The sequence below is a fragment of the Gobio gobio genome (genome assembly GCF_949357685.1).
Source record: "Gobio gobio genome assembly, chromosome: 23".
NCBI lineage: Eukaryota > Metazoa > Chordata > Actinopteri > Cypriniformes > Gobionidae > Gobio > Gobio gobio.
Window position 1 is genome coordinate 38,783,524 of NC_137119.1, and position 26,067 is coordinate 38,809,590.

The 26,067-nt window shown below is 38.8% G+C and overlaps 3 protein-coding genes across 4 annotated transcripts in view; 1 reads left to right on the plus strand and 2 right to left on the minus strand.

The window, feature by feature from the left end:
* Positions 1-114: 114 nt before the first annotated feature.
* On the minus strand, positions 115-18,281 carry anks3 (ankyrin repeat and sterile alpha motif domain containing 3). 2 transcript variants are annotated; one of them, XM_079806311.1, is made up of 16 exons: positions 18,205-18,281; positions 17,698-17,893; positions 15,500-15,698; positions 14,597-14,718; positions 13,153-13,234; positions 11,683-11,800; positions 11,465-11,602; positions 11,227-11,352; positions 10,372-10,484; positions 10,149-10,289; positions 9,906-10,030; positions 9,258-9,399; positions 5,297-5,519; positions 3,351-3,410; positions 3,170-3,265; positions 115-860 (listed from the first exon to the last, which is right to left on the minus strand). In XM_079806311.1, exons 2-15 carry the CDS (start codon positions 17,874-17,876, stop codon positions 3,183-3,185), a joined length of 1,851 nt encoding a protein of 616 aa, XP_079662437.1. In that variant the 5' UTR covers positions 17,877-17,893; positions 18,205-18,281; the 3' UTR covers positions 115-860; positions 3,170-3,182. The 2 variants fall into 2 exon arrangements, with proteins under 2 accessions (XP_079662437.1, XP_079662436.1); XM_079806310.1 differs by lacking the exon at positions 18,205-18,281 and having other exon boundaries at positions 17,698-18,027.
* A 452-nt stretch (positions 18,282-18,733) lies between these two features.
* Positions 18,734-24,076, minus strand: cUnh8orf33 (chromosome Un C8orf33 homolog). The gene is made up of 5 exons (XM_079806320.1): positions 23,857-24,076; positions 23,525-23,742; positions 23,218-23,308; positions 20,666-20,812; positions 18,734-19,087 (listed from the first exon to the last, which is right to left on the minus strand). The coding sequence occupies exons 1-5, from the start codon at positions 23,879-23,881 to the stop codon at positions 18,864-18,866; spliced, it is 705 nt and encodes a 234-aa protein (XP_079662446.1). The 5' UTR covers positions 23,882-24,076; the 3' UTR covers positions 18,734-18,863.
* Positions 24,077-24,592: 516 nt separating this feature from the next.
* Positions 24,593-26,067, plus strand: part of h3f3d (H3 histone, family 3D) — a 4,355-nt gene continuing 2,880 nt past the window's right edge. Inside the window, exons 1-2 of the mRNA XM_079806321.1 lie at positions 24,593-24,663; positions 25,663-25,809. Of these exons, the coding sequence (XP_079662447.1) occupies positions 25,682-25,809 (128 nt within the window). The 5' untranslated portion in view covers positions 24,593-24,663; positions 25,663-25,681. The remainder of the gene's footprint in view (positions 24,664-25,662; positions 25,810-26,067) is intronic.

Here is a 26,067-nt window from a genome sequence, read left to right on the forward strand (position 1 = left end):
TCCTCAGATGTTTAGTGTGTGTGTGTGTGTGTTTTGGCTCAGGTAAGCATCTTCTCTTCAACTCTGTTCTTCCAAACGGTTTGATGCTCAAGCAAAGACTATGCGATATGTTTTACAGATTGAAATGCTTTATTTACACACTCAATTTATGTACATTTATGGGACATAATTACAAAACAGACTTTGTTTACATAATTGAGAAATGACAAGCTGATTTACATTAAAAAATGATCATATAAAATTGATATTCAGAGTATTTTTTTTTACACATTTTAAGCTCTAAACTGACAGTAGCTCCAACAATACGACCCTAAACCTGGATGTGTGGCCGTGGCCTTGTTCATGAAACACCAGCAAAATGAATTTGTGTACATTTTTCTATTGGATATGGCAGATTTTTAGAGCATACATACGATTTAAGAGAATAAGATTAGACAAACAATTGAGAGTAAAGATCATCTGAGGTCAAAGACTTTAAATAGGCATAAAACAAATCTAATCAAGAGGTTTGATTGGTTGTACAGCAATAAACTGTGTATGTGCTTGCTTACACACACTGAATTCCTGACGGGCAGTTCAAAATCTCTGGCTCCGCCCTGTCCGACACAGCTCTGTCTGTGATTGGCCAGTTCTCATGATTCAGTTATGTACCATGTGACTGTAGCACAGGCGAGAGACTCTCTTCGCCTGCTTGTCGTTTTTGGCCACCCTGCCATCATCTTTGCTCCTCGTTCGGCCTGTCGTCTCCATCTGATCTCATGTCATACAGGACCGACCCGAGCTCTTCTCTCTGGCCCGTGTCTGCGGCCGCTTTTGTGTTCAGGGTGGTTTTTCACCCTCCGTCGGTAAAGGCCAGTGTCCTGCCAGGAGAAACAGATCAGTCAGTCAGTCATTCAGAAAGAAATCTAAAAGTAATGTTTTTGAAAGAAGTCTCTAATGTTCAAGGCTGCATTTATATGATCAAAAATACAGTCAAAAAATATTACAATTTAAAAATATAGCTGCAAGCGGCAATACCGGGACCAAGCGCAACAGAAGCAAACAAGGAAGATGGCAGCAGACCAACTGAAAAAATTAGTGAAGACATTTGAAGCAAAAATGTTAAAACACCACATTAAAACATTGAGTTGTGTAGAGGCAACTCATATTTTCTTTAATTATAGCGCCACCAAGAGGCACAATCCTACAATTTTTCTTATGTGTCCTCGGAGTGAGCCCATACATGTGTGTGTCAATTTTGGTGAAAATATTTCATTTCGTTTTGGAGTTATAGACATTTAAATGAAAAAACACGTAACAAAATGACTGACACCTGACTTTGATTGGATTTTACTCCCCCTTACTATCAATATTTTGATATTTGGGCTGTAGCTATTAGCTAACGACCTATGTTTCCGAACTTCTGACGCTGGTTTCGTCTCGATCGGACTAGCGGTTTCGAAGATATCAAGTAATGTTTTATGAGCATTAAATTACCATGCTGCTCAAACCATACGCCGAAACCTGGCAATTCTGGTATCGTTGGACTCGGCGAGGATTCAGGAGACAAAAAAAGTTACTCCCATGAAAATAAGTCAATCACACCCAAAGTTATAAGCGTTTGAAAAAAAATTCTCCACTAGGTGGCGCTGTTTCGAAACTTTTCAGGCTCCTTCAGGCCATCGAGCTGATGACCCAAACCGAGTTTCGTAACAATCCGTTCATGAGTTCATAAAATACAGCATTTTAGCACATAGTTCAAAATGGCCGATATGGTAAAATTGGATATCAGACGATGCGGCATGTCACCCTGAATCTAACGAGGCCACTTTATGATTTTATGACAAACGATTCAGAAGTTATAAGCAAAAATAGCCATTTTTCATATCTCCGGACTAGTAGGTGGCGCTGCGCCGAAACGCTGCAAGTTGCCTCAGGTCATGCTTGTGATGACATGTACCAAGTTTGGTCTGAATACATTAAAGCGTTGCGAAGATACAGCCTTACGCCTGTTTTTGCAAGTGCTTTGTAAAATTTGTTCACGGGTTTATCAAAAACGATTTGACGAATCAACTTGAATTCCATAACTTTCTGTCAGCACTGGCTGAAGATGATCTGGTTCAATTTTCGTGCAAATTCGGACGAACCGTCTAGGACGAGTTCGCAAAAGTAGGTTTTTGGGAAAATTCCAAACAGCGGGAAATTTATAATGGCGGGAAATTACGTCTTGAATCGTCTTGAGCCAAGGAATCAGAGGAAAAAATTATTTTGTTTCTAGCCCTGAAGGTTCAAAAGTTATTAGCATAAACATGCATACAAATTTTGACAGGTGGTGGCGCTAGAGGGATTGAGTTAGAGACTCCAAAATTGCTATGGTGACAGATCAGACTGTCCTCTATTAGTGTGCCAAATTTCACAACTTTTTGCCATAGTGTCCCATGGCGGAAGAAGAGGAATACGGGAACGGTTTCAATAGGTGCCTTCGGACCGTCGGTGCTTGGCCCCTAATATCTGTTTTCTATATGAATATATTGTAAAATGTAATTTATTCCTGTGATCAAAGCTGAATTTTCAGCTTCATTACTCCAGTCTTCAGTGTCACATGATCCTTCAGAAATCATTCTGATATGATCATTTGCTGCTCAAGAAACATTTATGATTCTCATCAGTGTTGAAAACAGTTTCTTTGATGAAGATAATTAATTCCTTAACCTTGTAGCAATAATAGACTTCCAGTTTTACTCTCTGTGTGTGTGTGTGTGTGTGTGTGTGTGTGTGTGTGTGTGTGTGTGTGTGTGTGTGTGTGTGGACTGGTAATCATCACGTTATGGGGACAAAATGTCCCCACAAAGATAGCAATATCCGAAATCCTCATCCTTGTGGGGACATTTTTAGGTCCCCATGAGGAAAACATCTTATAAATCAGACTAAGTGATGTTTTTTGAAAATGTAAAATTGCAGAATGTCTCCTGTGAGGGTTAGGTTTAGGGGCAGGGGCAGTGTAAGGGGATAGAATATACGGTATGTACGGTATAAAAACCATTACGCCTATGGAAAGTCCCCATAAAAGATGAAAACACTACATGTGTGTGTGTGTGTGTGTGTGTGTGTGTGTGTGTGTGTGTGTGTGTGTGTGTGTGTGTGTGTGTGTGTGTGTGTGTGTGTGTGTGTGTGTGTGAGAGAAACTGACCCATTGGCAGCCACTAGGATTCTTCCCAGTTGTGTGAGCTTTTCTCTGAAGCGCTCAGACGCTGGAGACTGTGAAGGACTTCCTTCAGACTGTCAGCTGGACAGAGACACACAACATGAATTCACACGTCCACGTGCAGGAAACACACACACACACACACACGCACACGCAGAAGTCTTACCGAGCTCCGCCATATGAGAGTCCATGTTGGAGAGCAGCTGAGAGCACATTAACCCGTCGCCTATGACAGACAAACATCACAGCTGAGGACTGAAAGATCAGTACATCAAAACATCCAGAAAGACTACAGACACCAGAACAGCTCAACAGTCTGCTCACAAAACACATTCAGATCTCTGGAGAACTACAAATGGGCACTTTAGATTAGGGTCCCGTTCTCACTATTAACTACGACTTTGCCTCAATAAACTCATAATTACGGCTTATTATTAATAGTTAGTAAGGTAGTTGTTAAGTTTTGGACTGAGGGGTGTAGAATAAGGCATTAAAGGGATAGTTCACCCAAAAATGAAAATTAGCCCATGATTTACTCACCCTCAAGTCATCCTAGGTGTATATGACATTCTTCTTTCAGACGAACACAATCAGAGTTACATTAATAAATGTCCAGGCTAATCCAAGCTTTATAATGGCAGTGAATGTTGCTCTGTTTTTGAAGTCCATAAAAAATGCATCTGTCCATCATATAACTGCTCCACACTGCACCGGGGGGTTAATAAAGGCCTTCTGAAGCGAATCGATGCGTTTGTGTTAGAAAAATATCCATATTTAAAACTTTATAAAGTAAAGTTTCGGCCGACCGCTTTACGTATTCAATTAATGGAAAAAGTGTTGAAAGTGCCTCTGCCGATCGAAAGACTAACGCGACCAGGTGCGCTCGCCATGACGTCACGTACACATCTTGAATTGCGAGTAGGCACTTTCAACACTTTTCCACGGAAGGCGATCGCCTGGAACTTTATTTGATAAAGTTTTAAATATGGATATTTTTCTTACACAAAGGCGTCGATTCGCTTCAGAAGGCCTTTATTAACACCCGGAGCCGTGTGGAGCAGTTATATGATGGATAGATGCATTTTTATGGACTTCAAAAACAGAGCAACTATTACTGCCATTATAAAGCTTGGACGAGTCAGGACATTTTTAATATAACTCAGATTTTATTCATCTGAAAGAAGAAAGTCATATACAGCTAGGATGACTTGAGGGCAAGTAAATCATGGGCTAATTAACATTTTTGGGTGAACTATCCCTTTAATGTGCTTTATAAGTACTAATAAACAGCTGATAGCATAGTAATATGAATGCTAATAAGCAACTGGTTCATAGTGAGAATTGGACCCTGAACTAAAGCGTTACCAAAATAATTATAGTGATAATGACACCACTTTCAAGTTAATATTGTGTCTTTATTGTGCATCCAATTGATTGATTGATAAAAAAAATAAGCAAAACCACCAATGATTTTTCCCTTTTTTTAATAATTAACCAAAATAATTAACTAAATAAAAGTTCCTCAAGCAAAACTCTTGCAGGCAATTACAACATATATTAATAATAGTGCTGGGGAAAAATAAATCGTGATTAATCGCATCCAAAATAAAAGTTTGAGTTTACATAATATATGTGTATATTTTAATACCCACACATGCAAGCATATATTTAAGAAATATTTGCATGCATATACTGTATATATAGTATCTTATATATAAATAAAAATATATATATATATATAAAAAAAATCTTAAATATATACATGCATGTGTGTGTATTTATATACACATAATTATACACAGTACACACACATATATTATGCAAACACAAACGTGTATTTTGGAAGCGATTAATTTTCCCCCAGCACTAATCAATATATATTCATAAATAAATATTTTGAGAAAATTCTTAGTAGTTTTGCATGCAAATATTTTATGCTTACTTCATACTCTATAATCCACAAGTTGGTGTGATTTCAATGACATTTTTATAATATATATTTGTGTGTAGATTGCATTATTTGCAATGCATTCTGGGAATGAATTTGTGAATGTCCTCTCATGCATAGATTTATATCTTTACTCAATGAAAGCCCTGGCAGGTTCTGCACACCTTTCCCCGCCGCTCGAGCGTCGTCCTGCGTGAGCTGCGTGTGTGTGTTGCGTAGAGCGTGTAGTTTCCCGCTCAGCGTCTGAACGCGTTTGGTGTTCTCCTGCAGCTCTGCCTGAACGCTCTTCCACGCCATCTTCTCCTCCATCAGACATCCCTCCATCACGGCACGCAGCTCCTTCTCCTGAGACACCTGAGCCTGTAGAGACTCCACCTCCACACAACGCTACACACACACACACACACACACACACACACACACACACACACACACACATATAAGCCAAAACAGGAAGTAAAGAAAAGCTTAGGAGAACCATACAATAACTAAAGCAAAATGTATGTGCAGTTATTATGTGGTAAATGAATGGCCATGTTTGCCACAAACTGTTGCCAGAACAGCGTTTTACAACTTTTACAACCTTTGATCTTATGTGTTTTATAGCATGTTGTTTGTTTTACGGTGACCTGTTCCACAACTAAATGAATATAAAGGAGTTATGCTCTGAGATTTTATCAGTTTAACGGCAGTTAAAACCTTATGAACAACACAGTTATATAACAAGAATCTACCTGTTAACATTTAACAATTATAACATTAGTTTGTGAAGCCGGTTTAGAAGGTTAGGTTCACTACAGGACAGAAGGTTATCACTCGGTGTGTCCAGTCAAAGACTCGTTTTTTTGGACACATTGTTGATGTTACAGTGCGTCTCAACAATAGGACACTAGATGCAAATTACAAGATGATTCTAATTCTCTTCCCTGACAGAATCTACAACCCTAAAATCCTCTTTGTGGGCAAATGAGCTGTATGAAGTAAAGATCATGCCAGTGTTGTATATAAAGAAGTATTTTGAACAAGCTTTTCTTGTTATATTAAAGGAACACGCCACGGTTTTTAGAAATAGGGCTTATTCAACTTCTTTCCTACATTTAGATATGTGGGCAAATGCATTTTTGTCTCAGTGCATTCATTGTTTTAGTTTGGCAGGGTCGCCGCTAGCTTAGCTTAGCATAATGAATGGAATCCTATGTTGCCAGATAGCATTTCCTGAGTAAAAGTGATCCAAAAAACAAAATAAACCCCACCTAATTACTTCTTGTGGCCTGCGTATTCACAACGAGTACAAATAGCGATATGGGACTATATTATGGGGAAGCACAGGCGAAGCACTGCTACTTGGGCGCAGAGATATCACACAACACATGAAATCCCAGTGATATCTCTGCGCCCAAGTAGCAGTGCTTCGCCTGTGCTTCCCCATAATATAGTCCCAAGTTAATATCTGCCTAGGAAATTGCCTAGTTTTAATCTGCATCGCTTTTTGTACTCGTTGTGAATACACAGGTCACAATAAGTAATTAGGTGGGGTTTTTTTTTTTGGATCACTTTTACTCAGGACATGCTATCTGGCAACATAGGATTCCATTCATTATGCTAAGCTAAGCTAGCGGCGACCCTGCCAAACTAAAACAATGCATGCACTGAGACAAAAATGCATTTGCCCACATACTGTATCTAAATGTAGGAAAGAAGTTGAATAAGACCTATTTCTAAAAACCGTGGGGTGTTCCTTTATAGGTGCAGTATGTAATATTGACAGCTAGTGGTTGAAATGGGTACTGCAGTCCAAATTCAAAATATTGGAGAGCTGTATCAATCAAATGGAGTTTTTGGAAAATGATCTAGTCCCATTTCAGATGGTTGCATACTGTTCCAGATCATTTTCCAAAAACTGATAACTGGAAGGTGATAACTGGAGACGCATACAAAAGGTGTAATGCATTTCCTGTTCAAACTAGCTGCTGAGCCAAACAAAGCTACAGTTAAATTAATACATACAGAAAACATGTCCTCCACCCTCTTGAAACATGGGACTACAGTTATAGAAGTTGTATAAAAACGACGTCTAAAATTAGGCTATATTTGATGTTGAAAAACGTCAACAAACGTGCGGTAGACGTCGAAAAAAGACATCGTCTGGCGTTACAAAACAACCCCTTCAGTGGACCGAAATTGGACTTCCAAAAATTACATAGAAAAGTTGTCAAGTTGATGAGCTGATTTATCCGTGTTTTAATATGCGTCTGGTCAAAGAGTTTTTTTTTTAGTTGGGTTAGAATCTGCGATCTGCGATCAGTTTCTGTGGCTACAGTACGCTGAGTTTTCCACCATCTGGCAACCTGTGGTGTTGAAATACTATTGGGTGAATTGTCAGTGGGCGGGATCACACAGACAATAACAGACATTCTGACACGGAAGGCACATTTCAAAGTAGAATAACTGCTGTAATAGGGCTGCAACGACGCGTCGACGTCGTCGATGACGTCGACTACGAAAATACGTCGACGTGCGTGAAATGTGTCGACGCGTCGGCGGCACATTATTTACGTTCTAGAATGGAAAAGAAGATCTAGAATAATGGCAGCTTCTGCTCCCGGGCATAGTGAAAATGATCATTTATCATATAAAGCCAGACCGCGACATTCAAAAGTGTGGGAGAACTTTAAACAGAAGCCGAATAAAACTGTGCTTTGTTCGCTCTGTAACGCCGGTTTCACACTGCGCGCGGTGGCAGAGCAGGAGCTGTGCGCGTGGAGAGCGGGAGCTTTCACACTGCAGTCAGTGTTGCCAAGTCCGCTTTTTTCCGCGGAATTGGGCTAACGTTACTTCTACACTGTTGCCGCGGGCTGTGTCTCATGTCCGCGGGTTGAAGCAAAAAAACACACATATTTATCCCCCGAACGCGATGTTTACCAGAGAACCTCCCCGAAACGCGATTGGGCTTGTTTTGGGCTAGTTTTGAGTAACGAATGGGTGGGTTTTGTTGTGTAAACCTGGCAACCCTGCTGCCAGTGTTCTCTCGCGCAGCTGAACCGTGGCGCGTGTATTGCAACAGACGGTCACATTTTCCTGGGTTCTTCTCCGACCCCAGTACGTCTCGTGCTTTTATTTATTATGGGCTGCATATATCTCCTGTTAATGCGACCCGGTTCCGCTCTGTCCCAAACACATATGCATAATAACTTGTTGTATATAGGTAGTTTACATGATTAAAGTAACATTAAAGTTAAGATATGCCTCTAGCTTTAATAATTTAAATGTGTCTTTGAAGTTTGGGCAAAAACTTCTGGCAGCTTTAGTCGTTGTTTATGCACATGTATCTTCAAAATAGACGACTAGTTATACATTAACACTATGCTGAAAGCTCCTGTATGTGAACCTTTTGCAGATAAATACAAGTGCATTTTCGTTTACTATTGACAAATCAATAAGTAAATCATACTCAACTACTATAGTAAACAACTTTTCCTAATTAGGCCTACTCTGTATACATTTTATGATGAATAGTATCATTATATATTATGTTTAAAAAGCTTCTTTTGTTCATATATTTCATTATAAAATGGCATACTATGTACACTACCCTTCCTGAAATTCAATTAATATTGTCATCATTCATTGATTTCATGTTAAAATAATATACAAATTCACTACCCTCTTTGAAATACAATAATCAGTAAAAAAGAATAATAAGATTAATCTGGAAAAATAATCGTTAGATTAGTTGACTAATCGAAAAAATAACCGTTAGATTAGTCGACAGAAAAAATAATCGTTAGTTGCAGCTCTATGCTGTAATATTGCTTCTCAGAGAAACAAGTCTTTGAAATTTGCATGTTTCCTCGTTTTAGTTTTTTTTTTTTGTGCTTTTTCAAATTTAGCTTTAATTTATATTAATTTCAGTGTTAGTAATTTTAGTACTATAACTTAAACTTATTTATATATATATTTTTTCTGTTAGTTGCCAAGGCAACATTTTCAAATTTTCATTTCATTTAATAAGTTTTACTTATATTAATAACTATATTTTAATTTATTTCAGCTTTATTTAAACTGTTTTTAGTTTTAGTTAGCAATAACAATGGATCATGTGACTGGAAGTCATGCAGTCAGTACCTTATGAAGCTGAATGGCCATTTCCTGCATCTCAGCCTCCAGTTGGTCGGCATACGCCTGCTCTAACGCATCACTGGGCGGCCGGGCGTTACTGTGCCAACGGGCTATTGCTGATGTCATCTTCCTCTTGGGACCAAATAGACTATGAAGAGAAAAGCACAACTAGTAAAGTACAATACAATTTTTTTTTTATTAAATAAAAATTAATCTGAATAAAATAAAAATAAACCAGATATTTTTTTTAATTTAATACATTTAATAAAAGGAAATTAGATGCAATGCATTTGTATTAAAATACAAAATAATAAACTTTAAATATGGATACATTTTTAAGACAATAAAATAAGTTATTTTTAATAAAATTAAATAAATCAGATACATTTTTAATCAAATTATTTTTGACAAAATGAAAGAAAAAAAACTATACAATAAAATCAATAAAATAGTAAAGTTCAATCAATCAAATAATTTTTTTTCAATCCATCCATTCTCTAAACTATTTGTCCTGTGTAGGATTATGGGGATGCTGGGATAAAATAAAAATGAGAGAGCAAAAAAAAAAAAAAAAAAAAAAAAAAATTATATATATATATAAAATAAAATAATAAAAATTGTTGATATAAAATATAAATATATATGTAGGCTCACGTGATGCCAACTTCCTTGAGGTCGTTCTCGGTGAGTGTGAGGAAGATCCTCAGGTCGATGTCTTGCTCCTCCAGCAGGGGGAGGTACTTACTGAACCCGACCTGCTCCAGAAACTCTGCCAGATCCTGTGACACACACAAACACACACACACTTTACTGGTGCATCTGAGGTCAGGAACACATCGCTATACAAGTCAACACACATATGGAAGCGACTAGCAGAATACGCAAACACACACACACCTTGGGTCCAGTGTATGAAGGAGGAGGTCCAGAGGAAGGCGGCGGCTCGCGGTAACCTGTGCTGTTATAGGGACTCCTGCCTTTGGAGTGCTGGAGTTTGTTGGTTCGACGTGGACAGCTCCTCTTAGCCTGATCAGAGTCCTGCAAACATGAACGAGACATTAAGTCAACAGTTTGTCGGGGATGTTTGTTGTGAGCTACGGTGATGCATGAGGGGTCGGACCTCGTTGCTTTCCAGCGACGCCTCTCTGCTGAGTCCGAGGAGATGAGACAACCCGTCACTGCTGCTGCTGCTGCTCCTCACGGTGGGCATGTCATTATCAAAGAACAGCTCATCTGCATAAACAATGGAAACACAATCACATTATGGGCTCTATCATACACCCAGCGCAATGCGACGGCAGCAAGTGTTTTTTTGCTAGTTTCAGCCCGACGCAGTTATCATTTTCACGTTGTTTAAATAGCAAATGCACTGCCGCCCATCTGTCCGCCCATGGGCGTGCTGGTCTGAAAACAAGGTGGGTTCAGGCGCATTGTTGGCATGTTGCCAACAAAAAAAAGTCTGAAGCTAATAGGACAGAATTTTTTGTGTTATTTAAAGGGTGTGTTATTAATATGAGCCTATATGTGGATGCACAATGCGTGTACACTCTGCTCATTACACACACAGGGACACGCAGCAGCACACACACATTTTTAAATATTAAAAATAAAAGGATTCCTCTTTGGAGAAGCGTTTAGACTTTCCGCTCGCAAATTCCTCCATGTAAACAGCGAATCCACCATGGTGCGAGCGCAACTGGCTTTTAAAGGGAATGGGAGATGAGACTCTGATTGGTTTATTGCACGTTACACCCAAAACACACCCATGACTCATTAAGAGACTAGGGACAACCCTTTTATACCATGCGCCTGGCGCGCCGACTGTTTTGTCCGTTGTTAAACTAGCAAAAGTGGATTCGGACACGCCCTAAGTGCAACTGCGCCATGTGCTTCAGACCATGCGCTCAGATCGTTGCAATAGGGCCCATTATGTTCTTATTGGTGAGAATGGCTGACATCTTGCTGAACAGCTCACCTCTACTGCTATTGCTCTGGCCGTCGAGCTCATTGATGGGGGAAGTGACATCACGATTGCAGATTCCCTCGCTCTGATCGCCACCTTCTCGGAAGGTCATGTATCCGGGTGGAGCCACTGGAACCTCTGCAATGATAGAACATCAAATAAATGCAGCCTTGGTGAGCAAGAGTCTTCAAAAAGATAAACAAATCTTACCAAGCCCAAACTTTTGAGCACAGATATAATGTGTGAGTACCCTGTTTGGAGCCGACTCTGAAGCGTGCGATAGCTTGAGGGCCGTCGTGAATGCTGGGTCCTCTGGTTCTGCTGCGAGCTGAACGGACTCGAGGGCTCGAACTTTCTTCTTCAGAGGAGCTCAACTCCTCATACAGAGCTACAGAGAGAGGTTAGGTTGTGTTATTGTCTGTGTGTATGATAAAAAGGAAATTACTAATGCTTAGGTGTGCGACTGACATGATTTGGCTCTCATGATGTGCATGTCGATGAGGCTGGCGATTTTGGTGTGTCCGTACAACATAGCCAGAGCTCTCGCCGTTTCTCCCTTAATGTTCCTCTCCTCCGTTCTTACACCCTGAATCATACGCAGAGTAAAAAATACATGCAATTTTAGTAATAGATGCATTGAGTTTTCTTTGTCAGACATTTTTTTATTTGAAATACACTCACCTAAAGGATTATTAGGAACACATACTAATACTGTGTTTGACCCCCTTTCGCCTTCAGAACTGCCTTAATTCTACGTGGCATTGATTCAACAAGGTGCTGAAAGCATTCTTTAGAAATGTTGGCCCATATTGATAGGATAGCATCTTGCAGTTGATGGAGATTTGTGGGATGCACATCCAGGGCACGAAGCTCCCGTTCCACCACATCCCAAAGATGCTCTATTGGGTTGAGATCTGGTGACTGTGGGGGCCATTTTAGTTCAGTGAACTCATTGTCATGTTCAAGAAACCAATTTGAAATTATTGGAGCTTTGTGACATGGTGCATTATCCTGCTGGAAGTGGCCATCAGAGGATGGGGACATGGTGGTCATAAAGGGATGGACATGGTCCGAAACAATGCTCAGGTAGGCCATGGCATTTAAACGATGCCCAATTGGCACTAAGGGGCCTAAAGTGTGCCAAAAAAACATCCCCCACACCATTACACCACCACCACCAGCCTGCACAGTGGTAACAAGGCATGATGGATCCATGTTCTCATTCTGTTTATGCCAAATTCTGACTCTACCATCTGAATGTCTCAATAGAAATCGAGACTCATCAGATCAGGCAACATTTTTCCAGTCTTCAACTGTCCAATTTTGGTGAGCTCGTGCAAATTGTAGCCTCTTTTTCCTATTTGTAGTGGAAATGAGTGGAACCCGGTGGGAGGTCTGGTGGGGTCTTCTGCTGTTGTAGCACATTCGCCTCAAGGTTGTGCGTGTTGTGGCTTCACAAATGCTTTGCTGCAGACCTCGGTTGTAACGAGTGGTTATTTCAGTCAAAGTTGCTCTTCTATCAGCTTGAATCAGTCGGCCCATTCTCCTCTGACCTCTAGCATCAACAAGGCATTTTCGCCCGCAGGACTGCCGCATACTGGATGTTTTTCTCTTTTCACACCATTCTTTGTAAACCCTAGAAATGGTTGTGCGTGAAAATCCCAGTAACTGAGCAGATTGTGAAATACTCAGACCGGCCCGCCTGGCACCAACAACCATGCCACGCTCAAAATTGCTTAAATCGCCTTTCTTTCCCATTCTGACATTCAGTTTGGAGTTCAGGAGATTGTCTTGACCAGGACCACACCCCCAAATGCATTGAAGCAACTGCCATGTGATTGGTTGATTAGATAATTGCATTAATGAGAAATTGAACAGGTGTTCCTAATAATCCTTTAGGTGAGTGTATATCACATTTCATAGTAAAGTCACACTTGCATGGCTGAGGAAGTATTGAACGATGATTTCATGTCCGGACGCTGCGGCTTCCATGAGCGGTGTGAATCCGGACAGCGGCTCTCTGTGAGGACAGAGGTCAAAGATTTAATGGCTCTCAAAAGGACACGTGTTCACTGAGAGTTATGTATTGTTAATGTATGAACTGTAAATGTCATGTTTGAAATGTTAATGGATATTACAATGCTGATATGTCTGGTCTTGGCGGGACAGATCTGCTACGCTGCCGCTGCTTCAGAGCAGGTACAGGACTTGCTACTGCCAATACATACACGACACGCTGCTGTGAGCAAGTAAGACATGCTGCTACTTCACAAAATAGCGTACATTAAAGGTGCAGTGTGTACATTTTAGCGGCATCTAGTGGTGAGGTTGTGAATTGCAACCACCCACCGCTCACCCCTCCCTTTCAGGACAAAGATGTTGTCTTCTGAGACAGCAGAGAGTGACTAGCGCTCTGTGGAGAAGTTTGTCCGTTTAGGGCCACTGTAGAAACATGACGGTGCAAAATGACGGCTTCACTGTAAGGGGACCCGCGGTGTATGGAGATAGAAACGGCTCAGTCTAATGTAATAAAAACATAACGGTTCATTATATAAGGTCTTTATACTCCACTGAAAAAATTGTTATGTATATTATATTGCATTTCTGTCAATAGATCCTCATAAATACTACACACTGCACCTTTAATTACCCATAGCAGATCTGTACAGGTGGAGCTGGGGAAGGTGATGGTTTTCTGAAAGAGCGCTGCAACTGCTATGGCAAAATGCTGACCAAGTATTTGAAGGTTGAGCAGCGAGCTCATTGGCTACTGATGCAGCAGGAACCAATCAGCTGTGCCCTATAGAAAATGACGTGATTGCAAGCAGACTGAGTTAAGGACCAATCAGCCTGCGCCATCTAGAGTTTCATGACAGAACTTTGTATTGTTGTAAATGCAGCAAATCATCATATTTGTATGATTTCTGAAGGATCATGTGACACTGAAGACTGGAGTAATGATGCTGAAAATTCAGCTTTGATCACAGGAATAAATTACATTTTACAATATATTCATATAGAAAACAGATATTTTAAATTGTAATAATATTTCACTGTTTTTACTGTATTTCTGATCAAATAAATGCAGCCTTGGTGAGCAGAAGAGACTTCTTTTAACACAAATCTTAATTATTCCAAACTTTTATATCACCACTCCATACTGATGATATCCCCTTCAATTTATTCATCATATCGGGACTGGAAAGTCAATGTCTAGGGCACACTGCATTGTGGGATTTTCAAAAGTCCCATGCATACAGAAAATGTGCATATTGTGCAAAGTATACATCCTGCAAAAACAGTATTGTCTGCTATTCTGAACACCGCCCGCATTTGTAATGAAGAATATTTGCTTGTAGGTTTGAATGCGAATGTTACTCACTTGACATTTGCATTGGCGTGATGCTCTAATAAGAATTTGACCATCTGCTGATGTCCAGTAGCCGTGCTGTGCAACAAAGCCGTCCACCCGCGCACATCCTTACATTCAAGCTGCGCTCCTTGCTGTACAGAGAGAAAGTTTCATCCAGTTTTGCAAGTCTTTTGAGAAAGAAACTAAATTATTCAAATAACTTTTCTGTCACTGTTAACAAATTCTTAAAGGGTTAGTTCACCCAAAAATGAAAATTCTGTCATTAATTACTTACCCTCATGTCGTTCGACACCCGTCAGACCTCCGTTCATCTTCGGAACACAAATGAAGAGATTTTAGTTGAAATCCGATGGCTCTGAAAGGCCTCGTGGCTCGATAGTAGTTTTTGTGCGCAAAAAAAACCCTAAATAACGACTTATATAGTGATGACGATTTCAAAACAAGGCATCATGAAGCTTCGAAGCGTTATGAATCAGTGAGTCGATTCATGATTCGGATCGCGTGTCAAACCGCCAAACTGCTGAAATCACGTGACTTTGGCAATTCAAACCGCTGAATCGACTCGCTGATTCATAACGCTTCAAAGCTTCATGATGCTGTGTTTTGAAATCGGTCATCACTATATAAGTCGTTATTTAGGGTTTTTTTGCGCAAAAAACCTATTCTCGTTGCTTCATGAAGTTATTGTAGAACCACTGTAGTGAGATGGACTTTGTAACAACGTCTTTAGTACCTTTTATGGGTCTTGAGAGTGTACAGTGCATTGTGCTAATGGAGGATTTCAACTAAAATATCTTCATTTGTGTTCCGAAGATGAACGGAGGTCTTACGGGTGTCGAACGACATGAGGGGAAGTAATTAATGACAGGATTTTCATTTTTGGGTGAACTAACCCTTTAACATGAGTCTTACCTGCAGCAGGAAGTAGGCGATGCTCTCGTTACCGCAGCTGGCGGCGAGTATCAGGGGTGTGAGTCCTTTAGACGTGGTGGTGTTGACACTGACGCCCGCCTCCAGCAGAAGGTTAGCGATGCTATCGTGACCGATATACGCAGCGTACATCAGAGGAGTCCAACCACCGATGTTCTTCCCATCCAAATCCACCTCTCCCCTGAAACCACATTTAGATCAGAAAAAGGGGAGATTTGGTAAATAAGTCACCGGGTACCATGAAAACCTTATATGGGCTCATTTTAAAGTGTGGCATCTGAGACATGATAACAGTGCATTGCTTGTATGTACTATATGACCTGAATAGATTCTGAATAACAGCTGTAATCTTAGTATTAACATGAATGTCAACATTTTTCAGAGTTTCTGCAGGTTTCATGAAGGTAAATGTAAGACTTTTAAAAAGACCAAGCAAAGAAAATGTAAGGAATAAATTGAAGGGAACACAATACGTCAATGTTCTCTAAGTGTAAATGTCTAGGGAGAAACACAATGAGTTGTATTAGCAACACTTCAGAGTTTGAAAATACAACAGATATACATTACTTTTAATTTTACAAAGAGGTAGTAGCTTGAATCACTCTGCTCCCAACCAACAGAGTATGGAAATAACGTTTGTTTTCCAGTGCAAATGTCTAAAGATTCTTAAACTTAAGTTGCACTGGAAATACAAAATGACAAAATATGCAGCAAAAATGAATTGTTTATGATTAAAACAAGAACAAATATCTGCCAAATGGGCTCAGAAAAATCGACTTAATTCAAAGGGGCGTTTTCATAACTCATTGACAGATATTTGTTCTTTTCAAGACTTCATTTTACATTTGCATCTCAAGTAAATGCCGACGTATAGTCTTTTTTTGACTTCATCTAATAGGAAGTGAAAATGTCCCTTGGGTTATTTTGACCCGAAATAAATTTGAGTGTTCATCTGAGTAGACCTTAGGACTTTTGTCGCACTTGAACCATGAATACACAACATTTTTTACTGGATCCGATAAGTTTATGTGGTTGAAATACAAAAAAGTAACAAATCAGGTCCTTGCGGGTCAATTTGACCCCCTTAGGAATGAATGGAATGCTTCACATAAAAAAAACCTAGAAAAAGCTCAAAATTAGAAGTAAACTTTGCCAACAAAATGATTTTATAATGTCTACTACATGTATATCTGAATGCATACTGAAGAGATAAACTCGAGAACTGACTTTAGGACCCAGCGGAACAGCTCATGTGCTCCATATATAGAGCTATAAGGCCATCTAGTGGCAAGAGTCATGAAATATCATGTTATATTATTTTTTTCCCACAAGAGGTCAGCAGAGACACCCAATGTAAGATATTCTGAGCTGAATTAACAGGGTTATGCGTGAAATGTTTAAAGAATGTGAAGAATGTGATTAAATTATATTATTTATTGATAAAATCTAGTCATTTAAAAAAAAAAATCCATTAAAAAATAGAAAAAATATTATAAAAATGAAATGATTTAAGACCCGCAGAAACCCTATTTTACAACCAAAGCCGTTCTAACAAACCAAAACTTTTTCTTTAAAGTCTATTTTGATTAAAGTCCCCAAGAAACAGAAGCTGAAATATAGTCTTTTCCTCCCTATTGTGACCTATATCCGAGTGAAAAGACTCCTTGAATGAGAAATAAGGGCTTGATTTTGTCCTTGGGGAATTGACTGGATGGTTGTGGTTTGCTATTGGTCGATCACATGTGAGTGACAGGTTGCCCCTCCCTCGCGCCAGTAAACACGTCACCAGAAAAGAGATGTTGCGCCAAGAGGGATTTTGATTAAAAATGATGAGGGCATATACATTTAAAAAATAATAACGATGTGGACGGATAAATCATTTATAATAAATCCCGCAATATTCCATAAAAAAAAGAATGGTAAATTTGTATTTCATTTTGAAACATGATAACGTGCATTGATCTATTATGCATTATTTGTGTGCACTGTATAGATTTGAATTGTTAGTATTAACATTACATTGTTGGTATTAAAATTTGTTGCGGTTTTTTTATTTATTTATTTTTTGTTCACAGAACGTTATGAGAACCAGAACTATTTCTTTAAAATCAATTTCTTCGAGCACACCGGACTAAAACGGTTAGCTGGGTAACATGACCAGCAAACGTATTCCATGTTACCTGCGGATGCATTCGGCCACCACATCATACTGTCCGATAGAGCAGGCGGTGTGAAGGTCCAGCGGCACGTTCAGCTCCTCCGGGCCGATCAGAGCACCTCCACCGTCCGCGAGCCACACGGACAGACTCGCGCCTAACTGATCCGACTCACTGCTGGCCTCGTCGCTCAGCTCAGACATCCTCCCCTGCGAACGAGCTTTGATATTTACAGTATGCATACATGTTATTATGTATTTAATCTTTCTCCAAATTATTTGCAGTGAAATAATATTCCGTTATCTGGTGTCAGACATTTAAAGGGCTATTATGCATGCATCAAAAACTCACTTACGCTATCTCATACTCGTATACATACTCATCTTATGTTTATGACATGGTTATGATGCTGAAAATTAGTTACAAAAAGTTATAATTATGGAAATGACAACTTTTTACAACAACAGTTAATGCCATAAACGCACAACCCAGCAACTAAATAAAGCACCCGACAACTAAAAGCGTACAAACCTTGAAATAATTAAAACTTTGCTATTCAAAGTTTTCGCAACAGCAGCGGCAACTTAAAGGAAGTTTTGTGTTCCAACCGGGGAGTGTTGTTGAATATGTCGTAGTGAGCACACAGGGAGTTGTAGTTTTTTGTATATTTCCCATAATATAGTATGATCGGCAAGAGCGCAATGTAGGACTACATATCCCATTAGCCTCTGCTTCATCCCTAATATTTTACGTGCTTGACGACTTCAAACAGCAACACGTTTGTTGATAAACGGCACAGGAATTTTACACATACAAGCGTTGACTTGAGGTGAAATAACGCGCTTAAATTATTTGAAAAATAAGCTTACATTTCTAATGTAAGGCTTTTAAATACGTTGCCATAGCATCTACATCTTCAACACGCAGCCACCGACATAACAGTATTTGTTAATGAAAAAAGATACATATTATAAATTATATACGGCATATATAATAAATATATAACATTAAAATGTTCACACAAAGTGAGGAACGCTTTGGTTGTATTTTCTTTTTTATTGTATGGCAAATATGATTAGCAATATTGTATTCTTAATGAAATGCATAAAGAATGATGTACAGCAAAATTATGCAAAAGAAGTATGTCTACTTAAGGCACAAATCCTGCTGGTTGATGTAAATGTGCACAGTCACAAATTAAAGTTGAAGCAAAACTCTTCATGTGTTTTAGTGAAAACAAAAGGTTTTGTGTCGTCATCAGTCTCATTGTGTTCATTTGTCTCCCGGGGCCCTTGCAGAGTGTGCGTCTCTTGAGATTGGTCTGTTTTGTCTGTGGGTTGTGTGTTCCTCTCAGCTCTCCGGTGAAACACTGGTTTGCACTCGGAGACACTGGTGACCCGGGCGGAGGTCATCGCTATGGAGACAGAGAGAGCAATTTATATCATACTGTCAGGATATTATAATGCAGGGAGTGCAAGGGGTCAGTGAATACATTTAGGGGGGAAAAAAACTAAATGAAGTGTAAAAATAAAAAAATATATAATTATCTAAATAAATAAAATAATATTAAATGTAAAAAAAAAAAGAAAAAATTTAAATGATGATTAAAATAAAGAAAAAAATAATTGAAGCAGGGCTGCCAACTTTGAGTTCAGTGGTGAGAGTTATCATTGACACACATTTCACAATTTGATTCAATTCGATTAATACGCTTTTGATTTGATTCCAATCTCGATCTCAATTAGATTAATTTCAGGTACATGTTATTTTTTTCTCAAGAAACTATAGCAGTAGTAAACTATAGCCTACACCATGTCAGCTGTACATTATTATTAAAGAGATAGTTCACCCAAAAATGAAAACTTTGTCATCATTCACTCAGCCTCATGTTGTTCCAAACCTGTATGAGTTTCTGTCTTTAGCTGAACACAAAAGAAGATATTCTGAAGAAGGTTGGTAATGAAACAGTTGACGGTAGTCATTGACTTCCATAGTAGGAAAACAATACCAACACTTTGATTATCAACATCCTTTAAAATATCTTTTGTTTTCTGCAGAAGGTTTGGACAACATAAGGGTGAGTAAATGATGACAGAATTTTCATTTTTGGGTGAACTGTCCCTTTAAAAGATCAAATTAACAACAGATTTGTATACAATAGCATATAAGGCCGTTTTTATAACAATAACACTATAATTACAACCTTTTAGTGATAGTTAATGTAATATAGTGCGTTTTTTGTTGTTGCAAAATGCTCCTCTAATTTGAATTTTTCTATCTTATCTTTGCATCATACTATGGACACTGAGGGACTTTTCCTGAGGTAAATGTCAAGTTACGTTACATTGTTTACAAGCCGTTTTATTGACGTCTTACCGCTGTTGAAACACTGATTACATGAGACATGATACATTTCAATAAGTTGTACTGTTTCTGTCAGCATACCTTCTGATGTTCATTCATGTTTTATTTTGTGCTATAGCTACAGTAAAGAGGACGAGATGCTGCTTGAACTGGGGCGCTACAGCCATCTCTCACGCCACATTAAAAAGCTCATTTATTGTTTGAATTTCTTACTAAAATTGAAAGCTAAGACTATCAAAAGTAAACTGCTCTGTCTTCTCTATTGGCGAGTTATCAGTGTCCTCTTTGCTCATCGATGTATATTTTACACCGTGAGAAAATGAGCGTGAGAACAGTGTCAATTACATGCCTCTTACGATGAATGCTTGAGTTTGCAGCCCTGTTCAAATATATAAGTAAATGGTGAAATAAATTATTTAAATAAATAATACATAACACAGTACTATAGTGAACAGAAAAAAAAAACTATATTTTCTTTTTTTACATATAAATTGGGATATTATACATGAAAATATGGGTCCCTCACTCAAGGATATTTGTGGCATGTAAAAGATTGAAAACCCCTGTTGTCTATCACACCAAAAAAAGGTATAAATATATAATAAGCACATTTGTGTCGTCGTCCTACCTGACTGTATGAGTTTGAATTGTCTGGCTTTTTCCTCTTCCATCTTCTTCCTGTAGTCTCCTGAGATGGCTCGCATTACCTGCCTCTTCTTCACCAAGGGAGCTTTGGAGCTACGTAAAGTCTTCAGAGAACGACTTGCTTCTTCCCCTAAACGGAGACACATAGGTGCGTTCACGCCATGTTGTAATTACCATAATTATGAGATTTCCACTCGTAAAAAGGGTTTCGATTCTCGTAGAGCTCTTAATTACAACTTATCATGCCTGCAACAGACTGCGATTTCAGCAATCCTTTAAGATCATTATAAATCAAATTGTACAGCCCGGGACACACTGCATGATTTTCGGCTGTCCCAGATGAAAGATTGCTATCATGAAACAATCGTGGCGATTTCTGTGATCATGGCTCCTAATGTCGTACAATGAGAGAGGTTTAAAGATGGCCGTTGTCACGGTCTTGCGACCAAAGATAGCCTGCGACAATTTTCTGACGGTGTCATAAATACAGCACGATCGTCTCAGTGTGTTTGCTGCTACGACCTACGTCTACTGACCAGCCAATGAAAATGCGACATGGCGCTAAAGCTTAAAACTGCTTACCTCAGGGTCTTTTCCCTTCCTCTTTTTTCCAGCACACATAAAAACTACAACTGCCAAAGTGTGATTCAACAAATAGAGCGAGATGAGTCGCAGTTTGGCAATTGTGGTTTTAATGTGTGCTGAAAAAAAAGGAGGAAGTGAAAGAGGAGAATATGGACGCGGTCTTCGCTAGGGAAAAGAAATAAACGTTCAATTTTGGAGCTTGAGGAAAGTAGTTTGAAGTTTTAGTGGCATATCGTATTGATCAATACACCATTTCATGTTGCATTTTTATTGGCTAGTGGACGTATGTAGCAGCAAACACACTCTGAGACGATCATGCGGTAACAAGTAGGACCACTGTTTAGAAGCCATGACCAGTGTTGGGGTAACACATTACAAGTAACTTGAGTTACGTAATCAGATTACGTTTTCAAGTAACTAGTAAAGTAACGCATTACTCTTAAAAATAAATAAATAAAAATATCTGAGTTACTTTTTCAAACAAGTAACGCAAGTTACTTTGTTCTCCCATTTATTGACTGACAGCTCTCTTGTCCCAAAGTTGAGAAAAATCATAAGTGCAGAGGCGTTGTGTGTAAAAATGAGGGTTATTGTAGTTCTAGACTAAATGTGAGCATGTGTGTACTAATCTCACTTGCACAAATAAGATTCAGTAGACCTCAAAATGGATACAATCAGTTAAATGCATAATCAGAATACTATGCAAACTTCCAAATTTGAAATAAAACAAATATTTGTATGCATTTAATCTCACGTTATTGACCAGTGTACTTGCTGCTGACCTTCAATGATTCAGTTAAACCATAAGCAAAAATGACTTTAGATTTTTTGTTTTTATTGGTGAAGTAAGTGTTAAACTGCTTTCTCCAGCGTCCTATTCTTCAGTTATCCAGAATAGAAGCACAGCTAAAAGGTTTGTTTGAGCTGCGAACACTACTGTACACATGTGAATTTGCATTTCCTTCAGCCTGAGGCTTGTTATTTCAATTTTGGTGTGAAAGGGTCTTTATATATTTATACAAAAATATAACTTTTTTGTTATAAAAAATACAAAAGCAAACAAGTCCAGCCCAGGTGAGAAAAAGTAACGCAAAAGTAACATAACACATTACTTTTCTTAAAAAGTAACTAAGTAACGTAATTAGTTACTTTTTAAAGGAGTAACTCAATATTGTAATGCATTACTTTTCAAAGTAATTTTCCCCAACACTGGCCATGACCACAGAAATCGCCATGATTGGTCATCTTTCATTCGGGACAGCACAAAGTGTACCGGGCATAGGATGGGATTTTGAATTTGAGCTCCTAAGTGTACCACGTGACCACTGTGGATTCATTTAGGTCGTTGATAGAGATGCCATAGGTCACATGTTGTAATCTCGAAATAACGATAATTACGTCATGGCGTGAACGCAGCATATGTATAGAGAGAAGACCAGTTTTTTGTCCAGAGTTAGTGTAAACTGTATTAGGGATGCACGATATATCGGCCACCATATCAGTATCGGCCGATATATGTTCATTTTTAATGTTGTCGATGTAATTATCGAAAATTTGGCCGATATATTAAAGTCAATATATATATATAATGGTTTATTTCCTTCAGGTGAGACACTTCAGATGCGCACTGTTCGCCATGATGGTTTTAAATCGCTTGAAATATGATTGAAATCACTTCAAAAATACAGTTAAGTGCAACAAAAATCTGTCATATAGGCTACATAAAATTATAATTTGAGCATTATAACTATGTGCCTGGACAGTGCTTTTAATGGAGAGACTTTTGTTTTTGTAATCAGGCTCCCCAAAATTATATAAAACTTTGTATTTAGGTTTATCGCTTAATATATCGGTTATCGCCTTTCAAATATAAAGAATTATCGGTTATCTGTGTCGGCCAATATATATATATATATATGTTGTATTTGTAGTGTTGTCAGACACACTCACTTTGTTTGGTGGAGGTTTTTTGAGTTCTCAGGCCCAGCTCGAGCTGTTCGATACACCAGTCCAGCTCTCGGTTCAGCTGCTCGTCAGGAGTCTAACACACAGTTATAAAGTCAACTTACTTATTAATCTTTGCCACAGCTTATACATGCAAACACAATGATCAGTAAAGTATACTATATGAAGTATATGTAAATATTATGTACATTTTTCTTATTTGCTATACTTGATGATTCCTAATAATGAAAATGATTGTGCGCATGCTGAATTGTAAAAGCATTCAAGTGTGTATGTTAGTATTAGTGCTTACTAATTCTGTGGTCTCTTGTTTAGATGTTTCCTCAGCTGTGCTTCTTAGCCCTTTCTGCTGACTGTCTTTTCCATCACCTGCTTTCTTCTTCTTCTTCTTGTGTTTTTTAGCATTGGCAGGAGCCTCAGAGCTTTGGTCTGCAGTTTTGGGGGGCAGCGCTGTGTCAGTCTCTGCCTCTCCACTCTTACCATCCGTGTTTTTCTCATTTCCTAGCATTCCTGGAAAGAATACACAAATTGAAAGCATTTATCTGGATGCTACTAAGCCATACAGTTCAACTAAATATAAAAGTCTGCCAAATTTCACGTATATTCAAATGCTTTATATCTTACCCGTTCCAGTTGATTCCTCTGTCATTGCTGGAGGTTTAATCTTCTGAAAACCAAATACACTCGCAGTCTGTACACAAACTATCACCTATCAAGTGTGCAGCACTTACGGAAAACATACATGTGACCGAGTCATTTAACTACATCTGATTTTTAAACGTATTTACAATTTTGTACTACTCATGTGTTGATATCCCATATGTGTGTGCACCCATCAAAGGGTTCCGCCGGTAACAAATGTGCTATTCTATAGGTTCCTACTGCAGAATAATACAATTTACCCTCCGTAAGCATTGGTAACACACAAAGACTGCATTTAAAAGTAGTGGATCTCAAAAGCACGGGGCAATGATTGTTGCAATAATGTATGAAATATATTTTGTATTAGTTGTATTACAAGGAACCGTGAGGGGCGGTTGTTCTTACACGATGGTTATGTAATCAACACCAACAGGGACTAGAAATGGAAAGCTTTTTAAAAGCATCTAACACCGATATTTCACGAAGATTGTTGATAAAACTGCCATGAAGCCATTTGAAAACCGTAAGCCGTTTAAATGATCTGATTCATCTGCAGAAACAGAATGAAAATGGCTTTAAAAGTACATCAAAACCGCGTTTTAACTATTATAAATAAAATACTAAAGAAGGGTAAATTCTCCCCCTCGCTCCTCCAGCCAATGAGAGGCAACGTGGGCGTGGCTTACGCGCGCACGGACGTCACAGGCTGTATAAATATGGGGCAACTCGCTCTGCGCGTGACCGACGTTCCTTGTTTTGGGTTTGACGGATTAACCGAAACAAAAAATCGTAAGTATCGTTAATGTTCGGTCTTAAAGTAACAAATACCAATCGAATCTTGTATTTAACACATTAAAGATCGTATGTGGGAGATATTTTAGAACACGTAAACCGTTGAGTCTGTTTTCGCCGTTTGAATTCGCTAACGGCGGTTTTGGCTCCTTTTTTGTCGCGGTAGCAACAAGCTAAGCTAACGAGCGTGAGTTTACATTTACTTATGCTTTATTAAAAGTTATTTAGCTGTTTTTGACCTTAGGTACGTGTTTCTAGTATGTTATCCAACAACATTTGTCGTTTTTCTTTTAAACACTTTAATGTTGAGTTACTGAATTGTCGGTGTAGACAAAGAAAGGGCTATAATTGGTGTTCTTGGGCGCCATGTTACACATAAAGGCAGAAACGTGTCTGTGTCTCATCCTGAGATGGTGGACTTCACTACTGGATAAATCAGCGCTTCTAGATTTCAATTTGCCGGTTGTTTCTCATCGGTTTCGCCATAATTGAAGCGGACATGGCGTATTTTGTAGTACTAGTTGCTGAATGGGTGAATGAAACCGACTACCGTTGAAGATTTTTGCCTTCAGGCAATGTGTGTGTGTGTGTTGAATGGGACTCGGTTATGTGTGTGTGACCCAGTGTCCTACTGCGAGTTCAGCTTATCGTTTCCCCACAACAACACGCGTTTCAACTTGCTTATTTATACAAGTAACATTGCATTCACGTTAATTCATAACCGTATGTTTATAAAATTATACTTTTTTTTGCCAGCTAATTTACCTTAAAGTACACGTTTCTTTGATTTTCTAAAATGGCGCCAGCTAGTTTTTCATTAATAGCTAGTAAAATGCTAATTTGCTGTGGCGTTTTCCTAAATATTAAGTGCGTTACAGCATGACTTTATTATTATGGGCGGGACCGAGAGTGGAGTTGTTGTGTATTGCGTCATTGCATGCGGAATTCCCCGCGCTGGCTGTTCTTGTGGTCTTATCGGCTCTTGTCTCTCTTTAGACCGCTTCAATAAAGTGCCATGGCACGTACCAAACAGACTGCCCGTAAGTCCACTGGTGGTAAAGCCCCCAGGAAGCAGCTGGCCACCAAAGCGGCCAGGAAGAGTGCGCCGTCTACTGGTGGAGTCAAGAAGCCCCACAGATACCGGTGAGGAACACACACGCGTTGTTTATATATGCATGTGTGCTTGTATAGGTGTACAGGAGTTATTTTATATATATATATATATATATATATATATATATATATATATATATATATATATATATATATATATATATATATATATATATATATATATATATATATATATATATATATACGCATACACGCATACACGCATACACGCATACACGCATACACGCATACACGCATACACGCATACACGCATACACGCATACACGC